This window comes from Loxodonta africana, chromosome 1 (assembly GCF_030014295.1).
Source record: "Loxodonta africana isolate mLoxAfr1 chromosome 1, mLoxAfr1.hap2, whole genome shotgun sequence".
NCBI classification, from domain to species: Eukaryota; Metazoa; Chordata; class Mammalia; order Proboscidea; family Elephantidae; genus Loxodonta; species Loxodonta africana.
In genome coordinates this window covers 171114462-171141360 of record NC_087342.1, presented here as the reverse complement: position 1 = coordinate 171141360, position 26899 = coordinate 171114462, and the positions used below count along the sequence as shown (strand labels likewise).

Here is a 26899-nt window from a genome sequence, read left to right as displayed (position 1 = left end):
GGGAGTAGGAATCAACTCAGTGGCAACAGGTTTGAGTTTTTTTGTTTAAGTACTATGTACACATTCATATAACCCCCCATAACACTATGACATAGGCACTGTTATTATCTCCATTTTACAGATGAAAAGACTGGGGTACTGAGAGTGATTGAGCAAATTGTTCCAGGTCACACAGCTAATAAGTGGCAGGTTCCAGAATCTGCACTCATAAACTCTGTGGTGGTCACTGTGAGTTGGAACCAGGTCACTGGCAATGAGCTTGGTTTGTTTTCCTTTTTTTAATATAAGTTCACTAAAGAAAGAGGATTTATAGATAAGATTTAAGGAAAAACTTAAGTATGTAAGAGTACAGGTGGTAAATGCAGCATTGACAAAATGATATGTAAGTAACTGAAGTTTGTAAATGTGATCTGGAGCATTGCCTTTTGCAACTTCCAGAACCCTGAATTGCAGATTTCCTGGAGAAAGAATCTGAGTAACCTTGATTAGTCCAGGAACTCAGCCCTAGGTCACTCAGCCAGGATGGGTAAGACATGGCAGCTACCACCCACGTCATGATCGAAGTTGGGGGCAATGATATTCCTAGAGAAAAGGGAATCATTATCAGAAAAATCACCCCAAGAAGGTGCTCACAACAGTAGTCAATTTGCTAAGTCTGGGCTGACTTCAAAGCTTTTATGTACTGGAGTCCGTTGTTGCAGCTACTGTGTCAATCCATCTTATTGAGGGTCTTCCTCTTTTTCATTGATCTCTAATTTCCCAAGCATAATACCCTCCTCCAGGGACTGGTGCCTCCTGATAATATGTCGAAAATACGTGAGACAAAGTCTCGCCATCCTCGCTCCCAAGGAGCATTCTAGCTGTACTTCTCCTGAGACAGATTTGTTCGTTCTCCTGGCAGTCCACGGCATACTCAATATTCCTCGCCAACACCACAATTGAAAGGCATCAATTGTTTGGTCTTCTGTATTCATTGTCCAGCCTTCACATACATGCAAGGCAATTGAAAATGCCATGGCTTGGATCAGGCACAGCTTAGTCCTCAAAGTGCCATCTTTGCTTTTTAAAAATTTAAAGAGGTCTTTTGCAGAGTATTTGCCACTGTAATAAGTCGTTTGATTTGTTGACTGCTGCTTCTGTGGGCGTTCATTATGGATCCGAGTAAAATGAAATCCTTGACAACTTTAGTCTTTTCTCTGTTTACCATGATCTTGCTTACTGGTCCAGTTGTGAGGACTTTTTTTTTCTTTATGTTGAGGTGTGATCCATACTGAAGGCTTTAGTCTTTGATCTTCTTCAGTAAGTGTTTCAAGTCCTGTTCACTTTCAGCAAGCAATGTTGTGTCATTTCTGCATATTATAGGTTGTTAATGAGTGTTCCTCCAATCCTGGTGCCACATTCTTCTTCATATAGTCCAACTTCTCAGGTTATTTGCTCAGCTTTGAAAGTAGAATATCCCATTTAATAGTAGCTAACAAAATTTTAAGTGACATACTCTTCGATCCTGTAATTTCACTTCTAGGGCTATATACTACAGAAATACTCTGTCTTAGTTGTCTAGTGCTGCTGTAACAGAAATACCACAAGTGGATGGCTTTAACAAAGAGAAATTCATTCTCTCATAGTTTAGGAAGCTAGAAGTCTGAATTCAGGGTGCTAGCTGTACGGAAAGGCTTTCTCTCTCTGTTTGCTCTGGGGGAAGGTCCTTGTCATCAATCTTCCCCTCGTATAGGAGATTCTCAGTGCAGGGACCCTGGGTCCAAAGGACACACTCTGCTCCCAGCTTTTCTTTCTTGGTGATATGAGGTCCCTTTCCTCTCTGCTCAGTTCTTTCTTTTGTATTTCAAAAGAGATTGACTTAAGATACAACCTAATCCTGTAAATTGTGTCTGCCTCATTAGCGTAACTCCTTCTAATCCTGCTTCATTAACATCATAGAGGTAGGATTTACAACACATGGGAAAATCACATCAGATGACAAAGTGGTAGACAACCACACAATACTGGGAATCATGTCTTAGCCAAGTTGACACACGTATTTGGGGGACACAATTCAATCTATAACATACTCCCACACATGTACATAAACCCAGTGCGTAGATATATGTATAAGGATGTTCACTGCAGCATTGTTTATAATAATGAAAAATAGGAAATGATCTAAATATTTATTATGGGGGTCTGAAGTAGATATGGTACATACATACTATGGATTAATATACAGTATTTGAAAAAAAAAAAAAAAAGGTAGTTCTATGTGTGCTGTTAAGGGGCACTGGTGGCACAGTGGTTAAAGTGTCCAGATGCTAACCAAAAGGTCAGTGATTCCAGCCCACCAGCTGCTCCTGAGGAGAAAGATGTGCAGTTCTGCTTCCGTAAAGACTTACAGCCTTGGAAATAAAAACTACCATGAGCTATCATCTCACCCCAATAAGGCTGGCACTAATCCAAAAAAAAACACAAAATAATAAATATTAGAGATGTGGAGAGACTGGAACACTCATGCAGTGCTGGTGGGAGTGTAAAATGGTACAACCACTTTGAAAATCAATTTGGCACTTCCTTAAAAAGCTAGAAATAGAAGTATCATGTGATCTAGCAACCCCACTCCTTGGAATATATCCTAGAGAGCTAAGAGTTGTCACATGAATAGATATATGCATACCCATGTTCATGCAATGCAGTTCACAATAGCAAAAAGATGGAAAAAACCTAGGTGTCCATCAATAGACAAATGGACAAACAAATTGTGATACACACGCACAATGGACTACTACTCAACGATGAAGAACAATGATGAATCTGCAAAACATCTCAGAACATGGATGAACCTGGAGGGCATTATGCTGAGTGAAATTGGTCAGTCACAAAAGGACAAATATTGTATGAGACCACTATTATAAGAACTCAAGAAAAGGTTTAAACTCAGAAGAAAACATTCTTTGATGGTTATGAGGGTGGAGAGAGAGGGAGAGGGGAATTCACTAGATAGTAGACAAGAATCATCTTAGATGAAGGGAAGGACAACTCACAATAGAGGGGAAGTCAGCACAACTGGACTAAGCCAAAAGCTAAGAAGTTTCCTGAACACAACCAAACACTTTGAAGGACAGAGTAGCTGGGACTGGGGTCTAGAGACCATGGTTTCAGGGGACATCTAGGTCAATTGGTATAACAAAGTTTATTAAGAAAATCTTCTGCATTCCACTTTGGTGAGTGGCATCTGGGGTCTTAAAAGCTTGCAAGTGGCTATCTAAGATGCATCAATTGTTCCCAACCCACTTGGAGCAAAGGAGAATGAAGAACATCAAAGATAAAAGGAAAATATTAGCCCATGAGACAAAAGGTCCACATAAACCAGAGACTCCATCAGCCTGAGACCAGAAGAACTAGATGGTGCCCAGCTACCACCAGTGACCTCCCTGACAGGGAACACAACAGAGAGTCCCTGACAGAGGGGGAGAAAAGTGTGGAGCAGAACTCAAATTCATGTAAAAAGACCAGACTTAATGTCTGACTGAGATGGGAAGAACCCTGAAGCCATGGCCCCAGATGCTCTGTGAACCCAGAACTAAAACCATTTCCGAAGCCCACTCTTCAAAGATTAGACTAGACTATAAAACATAAGAAATAATACTCATGGAAAGTGTGCTTGTTAGTTCAAGCAGATACACAAGACCACATGGGTGGCTCCTGTCTGGAGTCAGGATGAGAGGGCAGAAAGGGACAGGAGCTGGTTGAATGGACACAGGAAACGTGGTATGGAAAGGGAGAGTGTGCTGTCACATTGTGGGGATTGGAACTAATGTCACATAATGATACATGTATAAATTTTTGTATGAGAAATTAACTTGAGGTGTAAACTTTCAACTAGAAAAAAAATTTTTTTTTTTTTTTTTTTGTAAAAAAATAAAAGATATACAGCCCTGAAAACGCTCTGTGGCAGTTCTACTCTGTACTATAAGGTCACTATGAATTTGAATCGACTCGACGGCAGTGGGGTTTTTTGGTATATGTACTGACACAGAAAGAATCTTTAAACATTATTAATGTGAATAAAGCAAGTTGTAGTACCATATGTTTAGTATGAATTTATTTATATGAGAAAATGCATTGCAGTTGCTCTGTGTTTATAATGCATATCATTTACTCTATGTTTATAAATGCATAGCTTTTACTATGTTTATAAACATATAATAAAAATATTAAAAAATATTCTAAACTGTAAGACAGATAACTTCTAGGGAAATAAGTAGAATGGGGGATATAATGTTGTTATTACTTTGATGTATGTATTCTTTATTGTAAGACTGTAGCAGCCTTTTAAACATACCTATTGTTTGTGTGGATCTAAACAAAAAAGTAATAAAGCAATGCTGTATGAGATGTAATCTTGAGTAATAAGAATTATTTTTTGTGAATAAACTATATTCATTTGCTTTTTGAAGTAATTTACTTAAAAGCTTTGTATGGATACCTAAAATGCTAAAAACATTTTCTGTAACCATCTTTTCAAATACCTTGTAATCAGTTTATTAGATAAATAAATATATTGCCTCTTAAGGTGACTAGTTTGAAAGGAACATATTCATTTTGATAGATGCATTTTCATTTGTAATTAAAAAAAAAATTACTAAGATGCTTAAGGTTACATGTCAACTTCGTTGGCCATGATTCTCAGTGGTTTGGCAGTTATGTAATGATGTAGTTGTACTCCATTTTGTGATATAATCAGCTGATTGATCTGATGTGATCAGCCAATCAATTGTAAGGAGAGTTTCCTTGGGGACATGGCCTGCATCCAATATATATGGATGTTCTGGCAAAGCTTGCTGGCGTTTGCTCATTCTGGATCCTATATCCAACTTGTCATCATCTTATCTCGGGTTCTTGGGACTTGAGCCAACAGCCTGCTGTGTTGCCTGCCAATCTTAGATTCATCAGCCTCTGCAGCCTGTGAGCCAGCGGCCTGCCATCTGACTGCTGATCTTGAGTTTCTCAACACCTGCAGCAACGTGAGTCAGGAGAAGCCTCCATCATGACTCTGACCAACGGACTTGGGGCATGCCAGCTTCTACAACTGCATGAGTGCATGAGCTGTTTCCTTGAGATAAATCTCTTTCTCTCTTTTGCTCTCTCTCTCTTACTCTTTTTTTCTCTCTTTATATACATGCATGTGTGTGTGTGTGTGTGTGCATATATATATATACACACACACACACACACTTCACTGGTTTTGCTTGTCTAGAAAAAATAGTCAGGGAGCCTCCACAGGAAATATTCCCCAGGAGAGGGCAAGACATAGAATCTGGATGTTAAACAAGGGAATATTTAAAGTCAAATGACATTTCCAAATAACCCTTTAAGCATTCAGATCCTACAAAATACTGTACTTACCACATATTAAATTATTTTCAAACTAGAAATAGCTATAAAAGTTGTGAGTAGGGTTCACAGCCTAAGACACTTTCAGACACTTAACAGATCCGTCATTTATATTTGGCTTTAGAGAATGTACTGTATCGTGTGGACATTTTACTATTTGCCGCAGATTTCAATATTTCTTTTCAATAAAAGTATGTTGACATTTCCATTTTATATTGTTGCTGTTTAGAATTAATTTCATTAAAAATTACGAACACTTGACAAACTGAAGTGAAAATTAAGAAAATAACCTTGAAATAGGGAATGACTCTAAATGGGCATGAGGTTTAATTTTAGGATAATGGAAGTGTTCAAAAATTAAGTTGTAGCTTTTCTAAAATTGTAATGATGGTTGTACAACTCTGTAAATGTACAATAAATCGTTGAATTGTACAATTAAAAACAGGTGAACGTTACGATACGTAATTTCTATCTTAACCCAAACCCACTGCCGTTGAGTCAATTCCAACTCATAGCAAGCCCATAGGGTTTCTATAAATCTCTGCGGAAGCAGACTGCCACACCTTTCTCCTGCAGAGCCACTGGTAGTTTCCAACCACCAACCTTTCAGTTAGCAATCTATTGATTTAACCACTGTGCCACCAGGGCTTCTTGAGAAGTTTCAGAAAACAGACGCAATGCCGGAAGCACCCACTTGGTAAGATAGCTACCTGGCCAACCGACTGGAAGAGATCCGTATTTGTGCCTGTTCCAAAGAAAGATGATCCAGCAGAATGCAGAAATTATTGAACCACATCATTAATATCACACACAAGTAATTGTCGCAGTAGTACATTGACAGGGAACTGCCAGAAATTCAAGCCAGATGCAGAAGAATATGTGGAACAAGGGATATCATTGCTGATGTCAGATGGATCTTGGCTGAAGGCAAAGAATATCAGAAAGATATTTACCTGTGTTTTATTGACTATGTAAAGCCATTCAGCTGTGTGGATCATAACATATTATGGATAACATTGCGAAGAATGGGAATTCCAGAACACTTGATTCTGCTTATGAGGGACCTGTACATAGACCAAGAGGCAGTCATTCGAACAGAACAAGGGGATACTGCATGGTTAAAAATCAGGAACGGTGTCTGTCAGGACTGTATCTTTTCACCGTACTTATTCAATCTGTATGCTGAGCAAATAATCCAAGAGGGTAGACTATATGAAGAAGAACGGGGCATCAGGATTGGAGGAAGACTCATTAATAACCCAAGATATGCAGGTGACACAACCTTGCTTGTTGAAAGTAAAGAGTACTTGAAGCACTGACTGGTGAAGACCAAAGACTACACCCTTCAGTATGGATTATACCTCAACATAAAACAAAAATCCTCACAGCCCGAACAATAAGCAACATCATGGTAAACAGAGAAGTTGTCAAAGGTTTCATTTTACTTGGATCCATAATCAACGCCTATGGAAGCAGCAGTTAAAAACCAAATGACGTATTGCATTGAGCAAATCTGTTGCACAAGATCTCTTTGAAGTGTTAAAAAGCAAAGATGTCACTTTGAGGACTGAGGTGCACCTGACCCAACCCACAATATTTTCAGTCGCCTCATATGCATGTGAAAGCTGGACAATAAATAAGGAAGACTGAAGGAGAATTGATGCCTTTTAATTAATGGTGTTGCCAAAGAATATTGAATATACCATGAACGGCCAGAAGAACAAACAAATCTGTCTTGAAAGAAGTGCAGCCAGAATGCTCCTTGGAAGTGAGGATGGCAAGACTGCGTCTTACATACTTTGGACATGTTATCAGGAAGGATCAGTCCCTGGAGAAAGACATCACACTTGGTAAAGTAGAAAGTCACTGAAAAAGAAGATGACCCTCAATGAGATGGATTGACACAGTGGCTTCAACAGTGGGCTCAAACATAGCAACGATTGTGAGGGTGGCACAGGCTGGGGCAGAGTTTTGTTCTATTGTAAATACGGTTGCAGTAAGTCAAAACTGATCCAACTACATCTAAGAACAATAGCATTCTTACAAGTGTATGTACAAATACATATGCATGTATATATACACTGGAAATTGGTGTTTGTTTTTTTTTTTGTTTTTACTTTTGATATCCTTAAAACCTACCAAAATAAAGATAATGAAATACCTGAGCCGAGTATGAAGATCACTGTGGTTCTGGGCTTTGAATGTGATAGTACTCATCTATAAGTGGTTCTTAAAAAACACACACAACTTGAATTGAGATCACAAAAAGTCTTCTAAGAGTTTTCTTTTTCTTTTTTTTTTTTCACCCTTTATTCTGTACATGTTGCTTATTTCATTTGCTGTACAAAATTGCCCGTTTCTTTTTATTGCAATTCAGTACTACATGGAAGATTGGCTCACGTCTTAAAATGAGGTTTGGGCCTCATGGATTTCAATCTCTTTCACCAGGACCTGGCCAACTGTGTATTTGTGTACACACACACACACACACATGCATATATACACATAGGTGAATAAATACACGTACATGTAAGTACATGTATAAATTTTTTCTTTTCATTCCTTGCCTATGCCTCATCCTTCCTGCTTTTTTTTTCCTCAGTAGAGGCCCATTGTAATTGCCTTAGAATAATACGTGAGTGTGCTATCCCAATTTTTCTTCTTATATCTTTTTTCATAGCATAGTAATTTTATTTATGATTTGCTTTTTAAAACATTTGTTTCCAGTATAATCTTCATTTCAATTTCATCCTTTCATCAAAGTTTTTACCCTTTCATCAGCTTTGACCCTCACCCCTACCACCCAGAAATATTGTTTACATATTATGCTTTTCTGATACTTCTGGAATATCTCTTAAAGAAAAGGAAGGATCTTGTGTGTGTACCTTACAAGCATTTTAGTACAGGATTATAAAGAACGCAGTTAATACATACCCAAGCATAGACATTAAACTGAGACTGCTAGAGATTTGAGAAATTTTTCCTGGAAACATTGGTCTTTTAAATGTCACTGTCCCATATTGTCACTGACTGGAATAGGGAGTTTTCCTTGCCTGTGCCATATCAGAGCCCTTCTTGGTGCCCCATCCAATGTTCTGTTAGTTCTCTTCCACTCTTGGTGGCAGTCAGGCACTCTAGGGGAAAGAATTTTTCTTGGAATTTCTAATTCTCTGAAAACTCCACTAAATGTTCCGTTTTTGGACTTCTTTAACATTCATGCTTGAGAGTTGTTGAGGTGCTTTACTCTCTTAGTACTCAAGGCCAGCACTGTCATACACATAGTATAGAACCTTTAATTCTAGACAAAGGAAGTCTTAGGACTGTTCACATGATGTGTTAGGATAGGCTTCGTTCAAGTATAAGGATAAACGACCCAAAAATCTCAGTGCCACACAAAGCAGAGGTCTGCTGCTTATTCATGCTACATGTCCATGTGGTCTTCACTCCAAGACTAAGGCTGATGAAGCAGCCTCCATCTGCAGCATCATTGGAACATGACAACAGAGACGTGGTGAGCCATGAGCCAGATCTTAAAACTCCTGCTTGGAAATGACATTTTTACTCACATTTTATTGCCGAAAGCAATTCACATGACCTTACTTGAGTTGAACAGCATGGAAATGAATAATCCTCCCATGAGGTGGGGTTGGGGGCAGGTGAGAGGACATCGGAATATTTGACATAAAGATATATACAATCTATCACACTTTTTTTTTTTCCTCCAAATTCTTCCAGTGCCATTCCCTCCTCCCCTCCCCCTTCTGGCTTTTCATAAGGTCAAGGAATAAAAGACCAGCTACTGCCACAAATGAAATAGTCTTTGTAAAGCACTAGGAGCCCAGGTGGTTCAGAGGTTAAAGCACTTGGCTGATAACTGAAAGGTCAGCAGTTCAAATCCACCAGCTACTCCACGGGAGAAAGATGTGATAGTCTGCTTCTGTAAAGATTACAGCCTTAGAAACCCTATGTAGCAGTTATACTCTGTCCTGTAGAGTCGCTATGAGTCGGAATCTGCTCAGTAGCAGGGGTTTGGTTTTTATGTAAGGCATTTGGTGCACATTGGAGACTCTTTGTCCACATATTCCTTCCCATTTCCCCACAAGGATTTTCAGCCTGGGGCTCACAGAGCCTCTGAAGGAAATCTATGGATTGAATTCAGAGGTCTGTGAACTTGGATAGAAAAAGTAATTACATCTTTATTTTCAACGTAATTGGTCTCCTTGTAATCTTGTTTATTTTGTTTTATGTGTTTAAAACGTTTATTCTGAGTAAGGGTCTATAGGCTTCACCAGACTGCCAAAGGAGTCCATGGTACAACAAAGGTTAAGAACTCCTATGTCTACTAGCAGATTGTAGACACTACTGCAATTATTCTGTTACACAGAAAAAATTGTTTCCTTGGGGAGTCAGTGGGATTTGACAGATAGCAGGTGAATTGCGTTTTACCTCAACAAAAAGTCTTTTAATTAAAATCTAGCTTCAGTGCTTCTAGCCATTAGACCTGGGACAAATTAGTTAATGTATCTGGGCTTCCATCTCACCACCTACAAAATAGGGTTAATAACTAAGTTTGGCGAAGATTACATGAGATACTATATGAAAATCATAATACCTGGCACATAGTTGGTTATGAGTTGTGCATTAACCTGTACTCTGACTACTTGCCCCAGAACCACTCTAATTTTATACATGGGAAAACCTGGTAGAATATTTTGGGGGACATTAGGGTTTCTTCTTGTGACTCTAGATACTAGGTTGATTACGTAGCCACATAAGTAATCTAAGTTGGTATAGCCTATCACTTTATAGCCTATGCCCTGACCTCTTTTCATGGGAAAAGGATCTTTGCCCCTTTACGCTCACCTAACTTTCACATCTCCCAGCCTCAGACACATTTCATGGTCTAAATGAAGCCTACCAAGGTTTCCTTTTCACTCTATCACTGCCTCTTGTTATTTAGTTGGAGAGGTGGTTGCAGAACAACACTTCCCTCCTGTGGTGCTTACTGTGCCTCATTTAATACGCAGCCTTCAGATTTTTCCTAACCCCTGCTTCTTTCTAAAGTAGGGAACTCTACCCTCAACCCCTTGTGAAGCATAACTCACAGAGCCCTGGCATAGGCAATGGACCCAGCACCAAACTTCAGTGATGATTCAGATCCCCCTCATTTTTCACCAGTCCACAATATTCACAGGTAAAAATCTGCTTGCCGTTTTCCTTTTGCCATCACACACCTTTCCTTCCATCCCTCCTAAAACCAAAGTACGTATGCCAACTCCAGTTCATCGAATATTTTTAGCTTTCTCATATTCTAATTTAGCTCAGGATCATTTTCTGGCTTCCTATCTGGGTTGTCACTGGACTGTCATTTCTTCTAGCCGGGTTGTGCCTGAAGCAGTTTTCATAGCTAAATGATGAACCCTCGAAGAAAGGGTTTATAATGAAAATGGAAGCAGCAGTGTGCTCTTTGTAATCAGTCCTTTAATCCCCCACCTGCTATACCCTGGAGATGACACGTAATTATCGGCGCAGAGAACTGAACTGTACTGCAGCAGCCCAGAAAGAATAAGCATGATGGGGGGCGGGGGACGAGTGCCAGAATCTGCTCTCCAAAGGGGAAAACAAACAAACAAAAAAAAAAAAAACCCATTGTGGGAGAGGGACAGATATTTTGGAAAACTTTGACACTGAATCTGATGCATTTGTATAACCTTTTCATGTAGAACTGTATGGCAGTCAGAATAGGGGTTTTGGTTTTCTTCATTAAAAGCTTATTAAATGAAGAAATAGGACAGTCGTTTTGCTTCGGTAGATGGGGGTCAGAGAGGCGGGTCTGATCTCCTCAGGATATTAATGTCTGCCTTCAGCCGGGGGAAATGAGCCATCACTTGAGTTAGAGGCAGCTTTATGTGCTCATCACTAGGGATTCCCATATGTCCAGGGAGCTGCAACAGTAAAAAATGGCAGAGCTCAGTGGTAGAGAGCAGAGGGCTCTCATTGAAATTCATGTCAGGAAGCTCAGCTCAGCCTGCCCAGAGCAAGTCTGTTTAATGTTGATCAGCTGTCCATCTGATAAAGGGAATTGATATGGGCACTCCCTCCAAGGGCTGTCCTGATGGTGACAGCCGCAGCACCCAGATGTCTTGTTAGGCTTTTTTGGTAGTCTCAAGTATTTTAACCCCTTTTGTGATACTGAAACTGAAAAATACTTTTAGAGACCTAAATAAGGATGCCTAGATAGACTCTGCTTCACTGGCAGAAAACAGCCCAGCTTAAACTGTTTCCAGAAACCAGATACTATTAGTTAGCTACTTCTCACCCTCCTCATAATTAGCATCTGGTTGACCTACAGGATAATTATATGTTGACAGTGTCAAGTTTATGTCTGAGTTATTAACATAATGTTTGTTAAAGTGTTCTGAAGATAGTAAGTTACTAGGCTCGGTTGTGCTTAATTAGTTTCGTAGGCATTTTAGTTAATCACTAAGCACAACTTTATTATGTTCATGTGTAAAGGAGAAATACAATACAAATTTCTTTTTGGTTGACTGATTTCTGGTGGTAATATGGTGACTCCTTGCTGAGTCCCAGCATCCCTCTGCTTTCTCAAGTGTGACTCCTACCACCGATGGCAGCTTACGTCTTTATAGATTGGTTGGTGTGTGTAGGGAGAATTAATTACAGAACACATCAATACTGGGCTTTCTTTTTTGGAAATACATAGAGATAATAAATTTTTGTGTGAAGCTGTGATTATTTTAAGCTTATGTTTCTGTTGCACTGCCAGTAGTTCCAAACTACAGTACTGAATATGGAAGAATTTTGTTTTAAGGATTTTTATTGAAGTACTACTTAAGAATTTTTGTCTGTTTTTTTCTTGCTCACTTCCAGACCTTGTATTTACATGGCATGGCAAGATTCTAACATAGAGCTAAGTATCTCATCTCTTTTATTTCCTGCCTCTTTTCTGTGTACTCTGACCTGGAAGGCCAGGTGAGCTTTTCTAAGAGACTTCCATACTTCAGTGATGTTGCTCAGGGTCTGTCTCGTCATTCTTGTTAGCCTTTGAATCTGTGACTTGATCACTGCTTGGAGGTCACCATTATTCCTGCCTAGAGCTTTGGCATTTCACTTTCAATAGTTGAGATTTTTGTTTTCATCACCCTTTTTTAAAATCAGAATTCTCATCGCCAAATCCAGGAATGGAGTAAGATTAGTTTTCAATGTTGTGTGGCAAACCCATAACTAAAAGTCCCATTTTAACTTAGGTTATCAACATGAACAAATGGCAAAATAGGGAAATTCTTATGTTTTTTCTAATTATTACAGCTTGAGTGAATTTCTTGGGACTTTGGGTCTGGCCTACTTATAAAAAATTAATATTTGATACATAAAATTAAAGATTTTCAACATGAAAGATTCTTTGGTATGAGTTTACACAGCATTTTTCCCCCTTTTTATTGTAGTTTATATGCCTATTTTCTACCTCTTAAGCTTGATATTTTTGATATATGTTTTAGAAATTCTTTTGCTCTTGTCTGCTTCCGCCACTCCGTTCTTTGCCTTTATGGAACTTACATTCCATGGGGAGAGAAACAAAAAATAAGCAAGCAAAATAGCTAGTATGTCAGGTGGCAGTAAGTGCTATGGAGAAGGAAAAAAAACAAGACAGGGGTAGGGAATGTCAGTGAGGATGGGCAGGTTGTTACTGTTTAAGTGGAGTGGTCAGAGAAGGTCTCACTGATATGGTGCATTTTTGCAGAGACTTAGAGGAGATGAATGACTAAACCTTGCAGGGATATAAAGGAAGAGTGATCCAGGCAGAGGAAAGAAGTACAAAGATCCTGAGACAAGAACAGGCTTGATATGTTTAAGGAACAACAAGGACGCTAGTAAGCTGAAAAGGAGTGAACGTGGAGGAAAGAGTAGAGAATGAAGTCAGAAAGGTTAACCGAAGTAGGGTAGCTGTGGTTGATTGTGTTCAACTTTGGAGACCATTGTAGGGACTTTAGCTTTTACCCTTGAGAGAGATAGGGAGGGCCTTGAGCCACTGGAGGGTTTTCAGCAAAGGAGCTATGGACCTGATGGTTTCTTCATCCTCCTGCCTGCCTTATTTCTACTACTATTTTACAGTCACTTCAGCCCCACATCTAAAAAGCATCTTTAATTTGTCTTCCATACCTAGTCACACACCAATCTTGACACTCCTTCCATCAAATTATCTTATGTCACTCCCTATCCATCTCTATTGTCACCGTAGAATCCACATTCTAATCACATCACAAAAGAACAACATTGTGACAGTTACAGAATGGCAAATAGTGATATAAAACCAGAAATAAATTTCTTACAAAGCTATCTTAACAGAATAGGTTTCTTTATAATGCCATCAGCTCCTTGTCACTGAAAATAGTCAAACAGAAGTTGGTTGCCTTTCATGAGTGGGAGCTTGTGCTAATTGGCCTCCTGGGCCCTGTAAACTAAAATTCTCTGAAATCATGTCGCAGTAACCTGGTCTTCTTGACAGCCATCTCTCCCTACTCTGCACATCTTAGTTTATAGTGGCATATTCCATTTTTTAAAATACTGATTTTCATCAGAGCATTTTCATAATGTGCCAAAAAAAACCTCTTACCATAAAGTCAGTTCCAACTCATGGCAACCCAAGGTGTTACTGAGCTCCATGGGGTTTTCTTGGCTGTAATCTTTATGAAAGCGTTTTGCCAGGTCTTTCTTCCATGGCCACTGGGTGGGTTCCAACTGCCAACGCTTCAGTTGGTGGCTGAGTGTAAACCATTTTCTTTACCCAGGGATCACTTTTAATGCCCAAGCTTGATTATGATTAAGAAAGCCTGAACTCTTTGTAGTTCAGTATTCAAGGTGCTCTTAGTCCATGCTTCTAGCCTTATCTGTGTTCTCCTGTGTATTAGACGGGCTCACTTACTGCTATCCCACAACATCCCATACTGGTTCCCATCAAGTTAGTACCTACTCATGTCGACCCCATGTGTTACAGGGTAGAATTGCACTTCATAGGGTTTTCATGGCCGTGACCTTTCAGAAATAGATTACCAGGCCCTTCTTCCGAGTCATCTCTCTCAGTGGGTTCGAACCTCCAACCTTTCCATTAGTAACTGAACACTTAACTGTTTGTACAACGCAGGGACTCCTACAAATATCCCATACTCATCTCCAAATCTTTGCTTGTTCTGTGCCTACAACTTTAAAGAGTTTAAATATTAAAAACAAAATGCTGATAAAAAGTTTGTAATCTCAACATCTGCCTTTCTTGTCTGCCTACCTGCCCTTTTTAAAACTTCCTTCTTCTTTTTCTTTTGTTTATTCTCAGAATTCAACTCATGTTCTTCATTCATCTAACAAATATTTCCATGCCCGCTGTGTGCTAGGCACTGACCTAGGTACTGGGGATACAGCCATGGGAGAAAAAAAAGACAAAAATCTGAGCCCTCGTGGAGTTTACATTCTTTTGCTTATTTTTTACACTTACCAAAATATCATAGACAACCTTCCGAGTTAGTAGATAAAAAGCTACTACATTCTTTTTAATCGCTACTTAGTATTGTTCTGCGTTCATGAACATTTAGGTTGTATCCTTTTTATCACTAATATGAAACCATGTAATGTATGCTCTTATACACACACGTTTGTGGGTGTGTATACAATCATGGTATTATTTCGGTAGGATATCATGGGTGAAATGATACGTACATTTTATATTTTAACAGGTACCATACTTTCCTAAACGGTCTTACCAATTTAAAAAGCCAACAGTGTATCAGGGAAAATTTTTTAAGTGGTTGCCTTCAAGGGTTGGGCTGTTTACGTGAATGTGTATAAGTAGTAGAAACTGTGGCAAACTGATGAACATAGCTCCAAAGATTTATAGTTTGCTTCTCAAATTTAGATCTTTCATCCATCTAAATATGTTTTTAGCTATAGTATAAAGTAGGGATCTAACTTTTTTTCCCACTTAATTGATACCCAGTTGCCCCAGCACCATTTGTAAGAATAATTTACCTTTTCCCTAATGATTTGAAATGTTATCTTTGCCATAAACTTAATTTTCTAAATATATTTGGCTATCTTTCTAAGTTCCATTCCACTTATCTATTAGTCTGTTCTTGTGGTATTACTACAGCTTTGTTTTTTTCTTTCCCCTGTAGTAGCTTTATAATAAGTTTTAAAATCTGGAATGACAGACCTCTTATTTTTCAAAAATTTCTTTGTAATTTTCAAGTTTATTCTTCCCATAAGAACATAAAAATCAGATTTTCAGTTTTTTAGAAAAACTTTTAGGATTCAAATGAAATGATTGCCTACCATTTTAATGCTATAAAAAAATCTGAAGTTTGTATATTTTGTGTTTGGGATTTTTATTAGTTTTCTGTTGATATGCAAAGAACCTGGGCTTTAGAACTAGAGAGCCCTGGGCTTAAATCCAGCTCTGCAGTGACTAGCCATGTGAACTTGGGCAAGTTACTTAGCCTCTGTCAGCCTAGCTCCCTTCTGTGCAGTGGAGATAATAATGCTTACCGCAGAGAGCTGTCGTGAGTTTCAAATGATTTTAATTATTAATCTGTTAATGAAGTTATTATTATGCTTGCAAAAATACTTTACACAACGTACATTAAAAAAAAAAAAAAAAAACCCATTGACCCTACCGGAGATAATAGAACTGTCCCACAGGATTCCCAAGGAGCACCTGGTAGATTCAAACCTTTTGGTTAGCAGTCGGTAGCTCTTAACCACTACATTCCCAGAGTTTCCAAAGTACATAAAGCATATAGTAATTAATTGCTCAAAGCAATTATTTTAGCAAGTGGTAGCCATAATCACTATGAGAAATTTTTTAAAGTATTTGAAATATTTACGGATGAAATGATACAACATCTGGTGTTTACTTCCCAGTGTTCTGGAAGAGGAGTGAGGGAGGTAGAGGAGACAAGGTTAGCCGTGGATTAACAATGTTGAAGCTGGGTAATGGGTTCACAGAGATTCTTTTTTGCTGTTCCTTTCACTTTTATGTACTTGAACATTCCCAGAATAAAAAGCGTTTTAAAAAATGCATCTTTAAAAACTGTTAAAAATGAGTAAGTGTAAATATTTGTTACTTCTAAGTGGAAGATTATGTATTTGTTATATTATTCTCTGTACTTAGTGTATTTTTTTGGACCTCTCAAGTGAAAGGAAAGAAAGTGAGGAGAAAGAAGAAGGAAAAATAGAATGAAAAAGAAGGCTCCCACTGTCATTTGAGTTTTGTCTCCCTTCCCTGTGTGGTGGAACATAATTGCCCTTCTACTTTTTTAATACCAACTTTGATGTAAAGCACTTTAAGAAATGAGAGATTTCAAGTTAATATAAGGAACAACTTCTAATGATTAAAACTATTTATTAGCAGACCTGCCTCCTGGAAGGGGCTCGTTGGAGGCTAAGTGACATCTGGGGTCACTTCCAACTCTGATTCTGTAAGCCTGATTTTTTTTTTTAGTTTGTATGTTTCCTTCCCTTTTTAAACTAAAAATGATATAACCTCCTGTAGCTTTTATAAAATTTATTGCTAAGAGTTAATCATTTAACAAATATTTATAAGCACCCAGGGAAATAGAGTATATAATTTACAGTGTAGTGAGGGAAGGAGTAGCGGGGAGATAGATGGCTAAAGAAAGAGTTATAGTACAGTATGGTAAATGATGGAGCTGTGTTCAAATGCTTTCAAGCCCAGAAGAAGGGGTTAACTCTGGGGAAATGAGAGAAGACTTCACAGAAGAGGTGACACAGGCTAATTCTTAAAAATTCTTTGAACAGAAATGTATTGATCACTCAACCTATAGCAGCAAAAGTTGTATGGCACATGCGTACAACAGACCTCTGTAGAGATGTTAAATAGAACAAGTAGGCTTTTTATTTGTAAAGGATGCAGAACTACCTCCAGGAGTTAATATTAAGTGAGAAAACCGGGGTACAGAAACATGAATGTAAAACGTCTTTTATTTCCATTTTCGTGGCATGGTTTTTATCGATTATGTCTTTCAGGAACTTAGTAATTAATTTATTTCATATAGCAGGACTCTAGCAAATGGTGGCTTAAAATAGTGCAGGATTTATTTATCTCAGATAATAAAGAAGTCTAGAGGTGGGCACATCACTGTTGGTGGAGCCCCTCAAAGAAGCTATCAGAGGCCGGCCTTCTCTTTTCTTTTTGCTCTACCATCCTTAGGTTGGGAACCCTCTTTAGGGCTTTAGGGTCCTTAAGTCTTTACTGTGTCTTCCAGACAAGAAGAAGAGATGAGGCCAAAGAGCCAAAGGTAAACACAAACTGAGATTGTCCTCTCATATCAGAAAGACAGTAGCTTTATCAGAATCCCCACCTAGTAGACTCCTGCTTACATTTCATTGGCCAGACTGTTTACACTAGATCCCCTCTAGCACCAAGGGACCCTGGGGAGGTAAATTATTTTTAACTCAGTATATTGCCACTCCAAATATAATCAAAGGTATGTTAGTAGTGAGAGGAAGGAAAGAATGAATAGGAACTAGCAATGTCTGCCACCCTTTTTTCTGAAGCTTTGGGTGCTGGAAAATTTGTAGAAATGTTAGAGGAAAATGGACAAACCAAAGCAAAGTATCTGAATGGTAGTGTGGAGGATGGCCCTCCACTGACCAGCTTCTCTCAGAGGAATCCTTGTGGCTCGTGGGGTAGAGAGTGAGGGTGTTATAGAGAAGGAAGGTATCAAGATCTGCTTAAAAATCCCAAACTATTCATGAAGAGGCCTCTATTAAAACCTTCATTAAAAAGGAATAATCTAAAAAATAATAATAACAATCCATGAGATATTTTATTGTTGAAAACTGAAGTCTGATATTATTGATAAAATGGTCTACTGACTTTCTGTTCTACACTAAGAAACGTCTTACTTTTATGTTTTAGTCAAAGAAGTTTGGCAGAGATCACAGAACTTATCCATACTGCTCTCCTTGTGCATCGTGGGATAGTAAATTTAAATGAATTGCAGTCTTCTGATGGGCCACTGAAAGATATGCAATTTGGAAATAAAATAGCAATCCTGAGTGGAGACTTCCTTCTAGCAAATGCCTGCAATGGACTAGCTCTACTGCAGAACACCAAGGTAAAACCGGCCGAGGTTGGCTGTGTCTAGATGGCCCTGGTGCGGCTCTTGGTTGACCACTGGAGCCACAGAGGTCTGTGCGCCCTGCTGTCACAACTCCCCACAGCTAAAGGCTCAGTAAATCTGTGCTGCTGCTGCTGCTGCTGATGGCATAGCACCACTAGGTCAAACTGGTAAAGGCTGAGACAGTTTTGAAATTCATTTCTATTTTTTTTTCTGAGTATAGATGAAATTATATATTAATTATAGAATAGTTTTAAATATTCAAACTAAAGAAGATATAAATATTACCTATAATCCCCCTATCCAGAGATAATATTTAATATTTTGATGTTTATTTCCTTTTAGTCTTTTTTGTTGTTCATTCATACTTTTATGTATCTAGATTTTTTTTCACATAGATGAGAATTCATTATGTATAAGTTTTGTTTTTATTTTTTATCCTGCCTTTTTTCCCCTACTTCATATTATGATGTGGGCATTTTCTAATGCTATGAATATTTTTCATAAACCTTCTAATGACTATATAGTATTCAGTGTATTACCATTTATTAACACTTCCTTCATTTTTGGACTTTCAGATTGTTTCTGAATTTTTATGATCATAAATAATTACACTAAGCATTTTTTTACACACCATTTTTTCCTCATTCCAGATTATTTCCTTAAGATAAATACCTAGAAGTGGATCAAAGGGTTGAAAAATATTTAGTGTTCTTGATATACATTGTCAAGCTGCTTTCTAGAAAGGTTGTAGAGATATTACCTAAATATCAGTTAGGATTAGGTTTGACTATAAGAAAACAGTGACCTAAAAAAGATAGAAATTTTTTTCCTTTTGTAAAAAATTTTTGAAGTAGGCAATCCAAGGTTGGTATGGTGATTCTACAAAGTCAGGGACCCAGGCTCCTATCTTGCTGCTCTACCATCCTTATTTTACCACCTCATGGCACAGTATGGTGGCTTGACCTGCCATCGTGCCCTCACTCTAGTCAGTACGTCGATAGAATGTATTTTCTGGCTTGTTAGGGATATTAGCCTGTTGCCCTGGAATTCCATCTGATTTAGCATTTGTCCTGGATCTTTCAACTTTTTAACAGAGTATTTTGTAATTATTTTAATTATACTAGAATAAGCCAGAATAGGTTTGATACATCTCCGCTTCTGCTTCTAGCCTCTGCCTTAGTTTTTATGTAGTGTAGCCTGATAGTGTATGAGGCCCATGCACAGTGGAGAGAGTTCTCATATTAATATGTTTTTAAATCTGAAAGACAACTACTAATAACTCATCTCTTTACCCAACCTTTTTCAGACACAGTATAACTAACACCATTCAGGTCAGGACAGAATGGAGCATGCTTACTAATACAACAGAGTGCACTTAGACATAAACATCCAGAGACAGCCAACTCTTTGCTCTTTTGGGTGGTAGTGGGAGGAGTAATTAATGTTGCTGACCCAGCCGACCCTTTGATGTATCACCCAGTTGTACCATGGCCCATGCCATGGCCTACAAGATTCACAAAGCTTCTAGGCTCCAACTGATAAGCTCAGTGGGAAATGTAGGAAATTATAGTTTAGGTGTCTGACAAATATGTTTGGGAAATCAAGTCTGCTCAGTTCACTATAAAGTGAGTACAGTAGACTGAACACGCTTGCATGGTGTAAATCTGTAACTGTTTGATCGTTTGGCAACACTTATTTGTTTTTGCAACAAACCCTTTAGGCAGCGGTAAGCTCATAAAAAAAAGTACATGTTTCGTATTCTTAAAAATGACTTAATTTTTGTTTCTTGAGAAAGTTGGTAATGAATGTGTAACTCGCACCAAATGTTTGTTGATATTTATCATCCACTGAGGAGGCCTGAAGGAGCCCTGGTGGCACAGTGGCTAAGCACTTGGCTGCTAACCAAAAGGTTGCTTATTCAAACCCACCAGCCACTCTATGGGAGAAAGATGTGGCAGTGTGCTTCCATAAGGATTACAGCCTTGGAAACCCTATGGGGCAGCTCTACTCTGTCCTATAGGGCTGCTGTGAGCCAGAATGGACTCAACAGCAATAGGTTTGAGTTTTTGGATGGAGGCCTAATAGTAACAGTGACCACATGAGAACAAGAAAAGTTAAATCTGCTGAAAAACCATCAGGATCCCCTTAAAAATTTAGTAGTGATTATAAGCAGAAAGTACCTGAAGATGATGATTTACACATGCATCTGTAGAAGGTGTACATACATACCACTTTGTGAAGCTTAATTTTTATTTAGATTAAATGACTTCTTCTAAATTAATTTCACTCATTTTCAATTACAAGTTTTTATGAGCATGTAGAAAAAAAAGCAGTACCCCTTAATATGCTGGCTCCATTGCAAGAAAAAGTTTGGAAACAGTTAAATAATCCAGTTTGAGTTCCACACCACCAGATACTTCCAACAACTAAATCATTTAAGTTTATTCTAAAAATTGTTTGATTTTTTTTCCTATCTATTCATGAAACCAAGATAATGTTTGGTTAATTAAATTAAACCCTGAGAGCTCAAATGCTATACAAGGTTAAAATTTGCAATTCAATAATTATGATTTGGAATATCTCACCTTGTGAGAAGAATTTTTTGGTGTTGCTCCTATTTTGGATAAATTTTATATATTTGTATAAGAATGAAATGAAATTGAGAAGGCCTAGAATCTGAAGTATCTAAATTTGGCAAACATTCAAAAGAATCATAGGTATAACTTATTTCAGAATTTTGTCTTATAAAAATATTTATTAAAGAGAGGTACTCTGTTGAAGGCAAAAATATTTGCGCTGGAATATTTACACTTTTAAATTAGAAAATAGAATTAAGTATATCCTCCATGTAGCAGATTTTCTCAGAGCTTACCAAGTAATTCAATTAAAAATATTATAATCTATTAAGAAGGATTCATTGAAGAATATTCTCAACAACAAAATAAATAAAATTTTAAAAAAGGAATCCATTGAGGATATCAGTAAGTTCAAATTAATTAACCATAAAATGCAACTGTGAAGAGTATTTCTGGCAGGTTTATTTTAAAATACCATATTTTAAAAAACACATGCTTCAGAAAAATGCCAGTGACACAATATTAGAGACTGATAGAGCTAAGAAATGGATTAAAGTATGTGACTATGTAACAAGAATAATTATTCTATTTTTTAATATTTCTTATTTAATACTTATTTTTTAATATTTCAGTGATCAATATAAGTTTTTTTTTTCATTTTGCTTTAATATATATGGATATATGTTATTTTTATTTCTTTTCAAATTGTGGTTTTAATTAATTTTTTAATAGAATTAGTTAATGAGTCCATCAAGATAACAAAACCAATTGTTAATAAATACACATTTCAAAAAGTATAAAATTTTAATTATTTTAGCATTCCTTTTTACTCTCAAGTATTCCAGTTTGGATAAGAAATTAAACAGTACCTCAACTTTAAGAACATTTTCCAGAAGTTATACAAGATCCCTCTGCTTGTATCCCATTGGCCAAAATTTAATGATATGGTACATCCACCTATAAGGGAGCCTAGGAAATGTAATCTTTATTGTAGAAAACCATGTGTGCAGCCAAAACATCTGGAAGATACGGAGAATAGATAGTAGGAGACGAGTAACATTCTGCGCTACCCACCCGTTACATTTCTGGCTAGCATATATTTTCCTGAGATAGATCTGCTGATTATAAGGGAGAGAATAGTCTGTTGCTTTTAATATCCAGTTTATATCCATGTGTAAATGAAGCTGAAGCAAGAGGTGAATTGGCCATATAAAGTGGAAAATAGAGATTTTCACATCTTCCTCTAGAGACTTATTACCATTTATGCATTCTTTCTGTTTTTATTCACCCTAAAATTACTCTCTGTGTATAGTCTACTTTGATGGGTCTCAATAAATTTTCTCCACTAACATTCATATATTAGCAGAAGGGTGAGTGATTCATTGTCCCCACGAGCCACTCTCTGACTATATGGCCCATCTTCCTTCTCCACAAAACATGCTGTGATCTGTGGTAAAGTCTGGACCTTGCTTGGAGAAAGAGGAGGACTCAAAGTGTGAGTCTGGCATCGTCTCTGGATGCCATGAGCTACACATGACCAGCTCTAACTACACACAGTATCTGTTCATGGGTTAAGCCCACATACCTGACAGGATGTGTTCTGGACCTACTGCTTCATAGAAGTAGGTCCACATACATTTCAGTGATTAGTCCCCACCTTAGAAAATCAAGATGCCTGTCTTAGTCACCTAGTGCTGCTATAACAGAAATGTCACGAGTGAATGGCTTTAACAAAGAGATTTATTTTCTCTCTTGTAGTAGGCTACAGGTCCAGATTTAGCTCCAGGGGAAAGCATTCTCTGTCTGTCGGCTCTGGAAGAAGGTCCTTCTCATCAATCTTCCCCTGATCAAGGATCTCAGCACAAGGACCCCAGGTCCAAAGGACATGTTCTGCTCCCTGTGCCGCTTTCTTGGTGGTATGAGGTCCCTTCCCCCGTGCTCACCTCCCTTTTATCTCTTGTAAGATAAAAGGTGGTGCAGGCCACACCCCAGGGAAACTCACTTTTACATTGGCCAGGGATGTGACCTTAGTAAGGATGTTACAATCCCACCCTAATCCTCTTCAACATAAAATTACAGTCACAAAATGGAGGACAACCACACAATACTGGGAATCGTGGCCTAACCAAGCTGATACACATGTTTTTGGGGGACGCAATTCAGTACAGGACAGTGCCTTTAGGCAGTTTTTTATTTGTTTTCTCTCATCATCAGTGTTAGCTTCTTTGGGGGCTATTCCGATGAAATCTTATATAAGCTTAAAATGGTAGAATTATGTACAATTATAATACATGCTGTAATGACAGAAACAAGTAATTGTTTTAACCACTGTGTAGGACTAATATTTAATGCGCTCCTCTTTCTTAGTTAGCTTGTGTCATTCACACGTTCCTTCCTTCAGTGTGGTTTATGTTAAGCGAAAATAGAGGTTTTGCTCCCATCAAAGTCAAATCATATTCACAGCCTGTGAAATCCGCTTTGGTGTTTTGCATTCGGAAGCATCACTATAGCTGTTCCGGAGTCTAAGACCTCCGCCATCTGCTCCATTAGGCACTGGATTGCAGGAGCACTGCTTGATTTGCAAAATACAGAAATAAATAAGAAAAAGGAAAGGAAAAAACCTTAGACTATCCAAGTAACTGTACACCCAGCAGCTTCTCCTTGAAATAAGAATGATTAGGGATTTTCTACCCCTCAGTGAACGTCATAGCTTCCTGGTCTCTGCACAGGCGTGCACCTTTAGATTTGAGTTTTACCAGCCTTTCTCTGGTGTAGATTTTTTTCATTTTTAGGCTATGATTTTTTTTTTTTTTTTTTTTTTTCTGAATTTGATAGTTGTATGTAGAATTGAAGCTTTTATTCTATGCAACCTTCCCATTCATTCGGAACATGAATCTTTTGTACCTTGTTCCTCAAAGGGTCGTAGAAGACTCTACAAGGTCAATTTCAAAAGATGCTTCACTTGCTCACTTTTATGAAGGACCTAGAGTACCATGCCCAGAGGTCTGTGATTGATCTTCCACAAATTTAGGCTTTTAGTAGCCCTCTTTTCATGTAATAGGTGTTCTTCAAATCATGTGAACAGTATTTTAAACTGAGGAGATTGTAAGGGGTAACTAAAGTGCTTGAAAGTCAAGAATTCTCTTTGATAAAGTAGGTCTTCCATATTCAGAGCCAGTTCCTTTCATTTAAATACTTGGAAGTATTCCCATCAGAATAGTTGAGGAAAGTGAAGTTATAGCTCAGAAGAGGACTAATTTTATTAAATGGGCCTTGCGGAAGTTCAAGTTGATAGAGCACAATACTAACCGCTAATAGGGTTTTGTTTGCCCGGGGTGGGGGTGGGGTGGTAATAAATATTTCTTTTGGACAGTATTAAGTTTTCTTATCTGTACATATGGTTTATGCCTTGGTAAAGCTGGATTTCCGTTTAATAATGTTTTAGTTTCAATGATTTTTCTTTTACAAGAAACAAATTTGCCCGCAATAGCAATGTAAACAGAGACCACAGCAATGAGGGAGTAGGCAGAACTTAATACAAAATTTCCGTTTATGATATGTCACTGCTATTTCACAGTGACAGCTTGCTTTTTCTTTGAGAGAGTAGTATATTTAACTTCATAATTAAAGTTGGCGTATTTGTAGCTACTTAATTTTTTTGTAAGTTTATTCATTCTACCAGTTTCCCATTTTCTTGTGTTATTAGATTCTTTTCTGAATTTCTATATGATGTGTTTATCTCTGTACTTCTCCTGGGGCAGACCATTAGATGATGGGTTCTGCTGTCATATGAAATTCAGAGCTGTTTTATAATTGCCAAGGGTAAAATTAGCAAAGTCAATTATTCTCCCTTTGGCTTTTCCCTGAAGATATTAGTAGTCTTTAAAGTAATTGCCTTTAGGTAACACTTAGATTTTTAAATATCTCTAAGTATAGAAATTGGTATATTAATCCTCTGGTAATTGTCTTCTTACTATTATAGCTGTAGCCATGTAAGTATGAATTAACCTAAGATTTTAAATTCAAGAATGAGTTTAAAAATTAATGCCCAGGTTTTCATTCATTTTCCATTATGGAACATAAGGGTAACTTTATTTTAGTACTTCACTTATAAAGACCCTGGACTAAGAGACCTTAAAATGCCTCTTTTTAAGCCATAAATTCTCTGACTCCATTGAGCTAAGTTGTTCTACATTGTATTCATGTGGAACATTACTGAATTCTGTAATGATGAGGTCAGGCCAGAGTCTAAAATTTTAGTGTTTGAGCATCAAGCTATCAATGAAGACATGCCGAATAATTGGGGGAAACTCATGAAATGGAAATGCACTGTAATTTAGAAATCTGGCTGGCTATTACCGGTTTTTGCTGGTCCCTGTGTTTATTTGCAAACTGGATTTGTACTTTAGGCTAGACCACAGTGGAAATAAGACTGTGTGGATTACTACTTGTCATTTTTTTTAACAGTCCTTTATTTTACATTTATAGTTATAACCCTGGTATTTAAGGAATTGAATTTACCATGTTATTTTTTAGTAGTCATTTTCATATAATGAACCTATTGCTGTACATCAGATGGGAGAGTGTGATTTAGCTCAGACTTGTCTAAACACCCCAGAGCATTGTCATGGTGTCACTCCTGAGGGCTCTTCTATTAAGCATTAGTGATTTATATTTCTAGATAACCAGTGGCACAGATGTACTCCTTACATAGTTGATGAATTTCCTTATGTTAACTTTGTTTTCCTAAAGGCATAAATATGTTGTTTACAAGGAAGAATTTGGTTTGTATAAATATGCTCAATTTATACATATAAATCTCTTCCTTTCATACCATCTATATATTTTAATAAAGAGGCTGCTCTTTGTTATTTGATTTTTGTCTTATCCATTGTATTAGTTTTACTTATCTGTTATAGTTCTTATTGAAAGTGCAACCTAAAATCATGGTACGTCACAAAATATTTAAGTTTTTCTCTATCATATTCATTTAAAATAGGCATTATTGTGACAAGTGTGTGTTTATAGTCTTGTCAGCCCTGTTTTACTTGTGGAAATTATGGAATTGGTATCTTCTAACCTTTTTAGTTTGACACCAAGATTAATGTTTTTTTCTGTATACAACCCATTCAAGTGTAGATTTTCATGACTAGAGTAAAAATGTGTGTAGAAGGTAAGTGGGATATTATATATTATAACAATAAAGTAAACTATCTCCGTATCAATTAAATAGAGAAGTCAAATGCCATCATAAAATTACTATTTCAGAACCCCAAAACAAACTAGTTTCTCCAGTTATTTTTCTTATCGTTTGCTAATGAAGCCACGTATTAAACAGAGACTATAACCATTTTTTTTATTGTTCTTTAGATAAAGATTTACAGAACAAATTAGTTTCTCATTAAACAGTACACATATTGTTTTATGACATTGGATAACAACCCCATGATATGTCAACGCTCTCCCTTCTCAACCTTGGGTTCCCTGTTACCAGCTTTCCTGTTCCCTCCTGCCCTCTCGTCCTTTCCCCTGGGCTGGTGTGCCCCTTTAGTATCGTTCTGTTTTATGGGCCTATCCAGTCTTTGGCTGAAGGATGAACCTCAGGAGAGACTCCATTATTGAGCTGAAAGGGTGTCAGGGGGCCATACTCTCAGGGCTTCTCCAGTCTTGTCAGGCCAGCAAGTCTGGTCTTTCTTTGAGTTAGAATTTTGTTCTATATTTTTTTCCAGCTCTGTCTGGGACCCTCTATTGTGATCCCTGTCAGAGCAGTCAGTGGTGGTAGCC

General features: G+C 37.6%; 1 protein-coding gene across 16 annotated transcripts in view; it reads left to right on the top strand.

Moving 5' to 3' along the window:
• Positions 1–26899, top strand: part of PDSS2 (decaprenyl diphosphate synthase subunit 2) — a 303253-nt gene that overhangs the window by 149427 nt on the left and 126927 nt on the right. For all 16 annotated transcript variants that reach the window (XR_010322546.1, XR_010322549.1, XR_010322548.1 and 13 more), the window contains one exon: positions 18335–18533. Coding sequence is in view for 12 of the 16 variants with exons in the window: in XM_064289434.1 (XP_064145504.1) it covers positions 18335–18533 (199 nt within the window). In the remaining 4 variants the exon portion in view is untranslated. The remainder of the gene's footprint in view (positions 1–18334; positions 18534–26899) is intronic.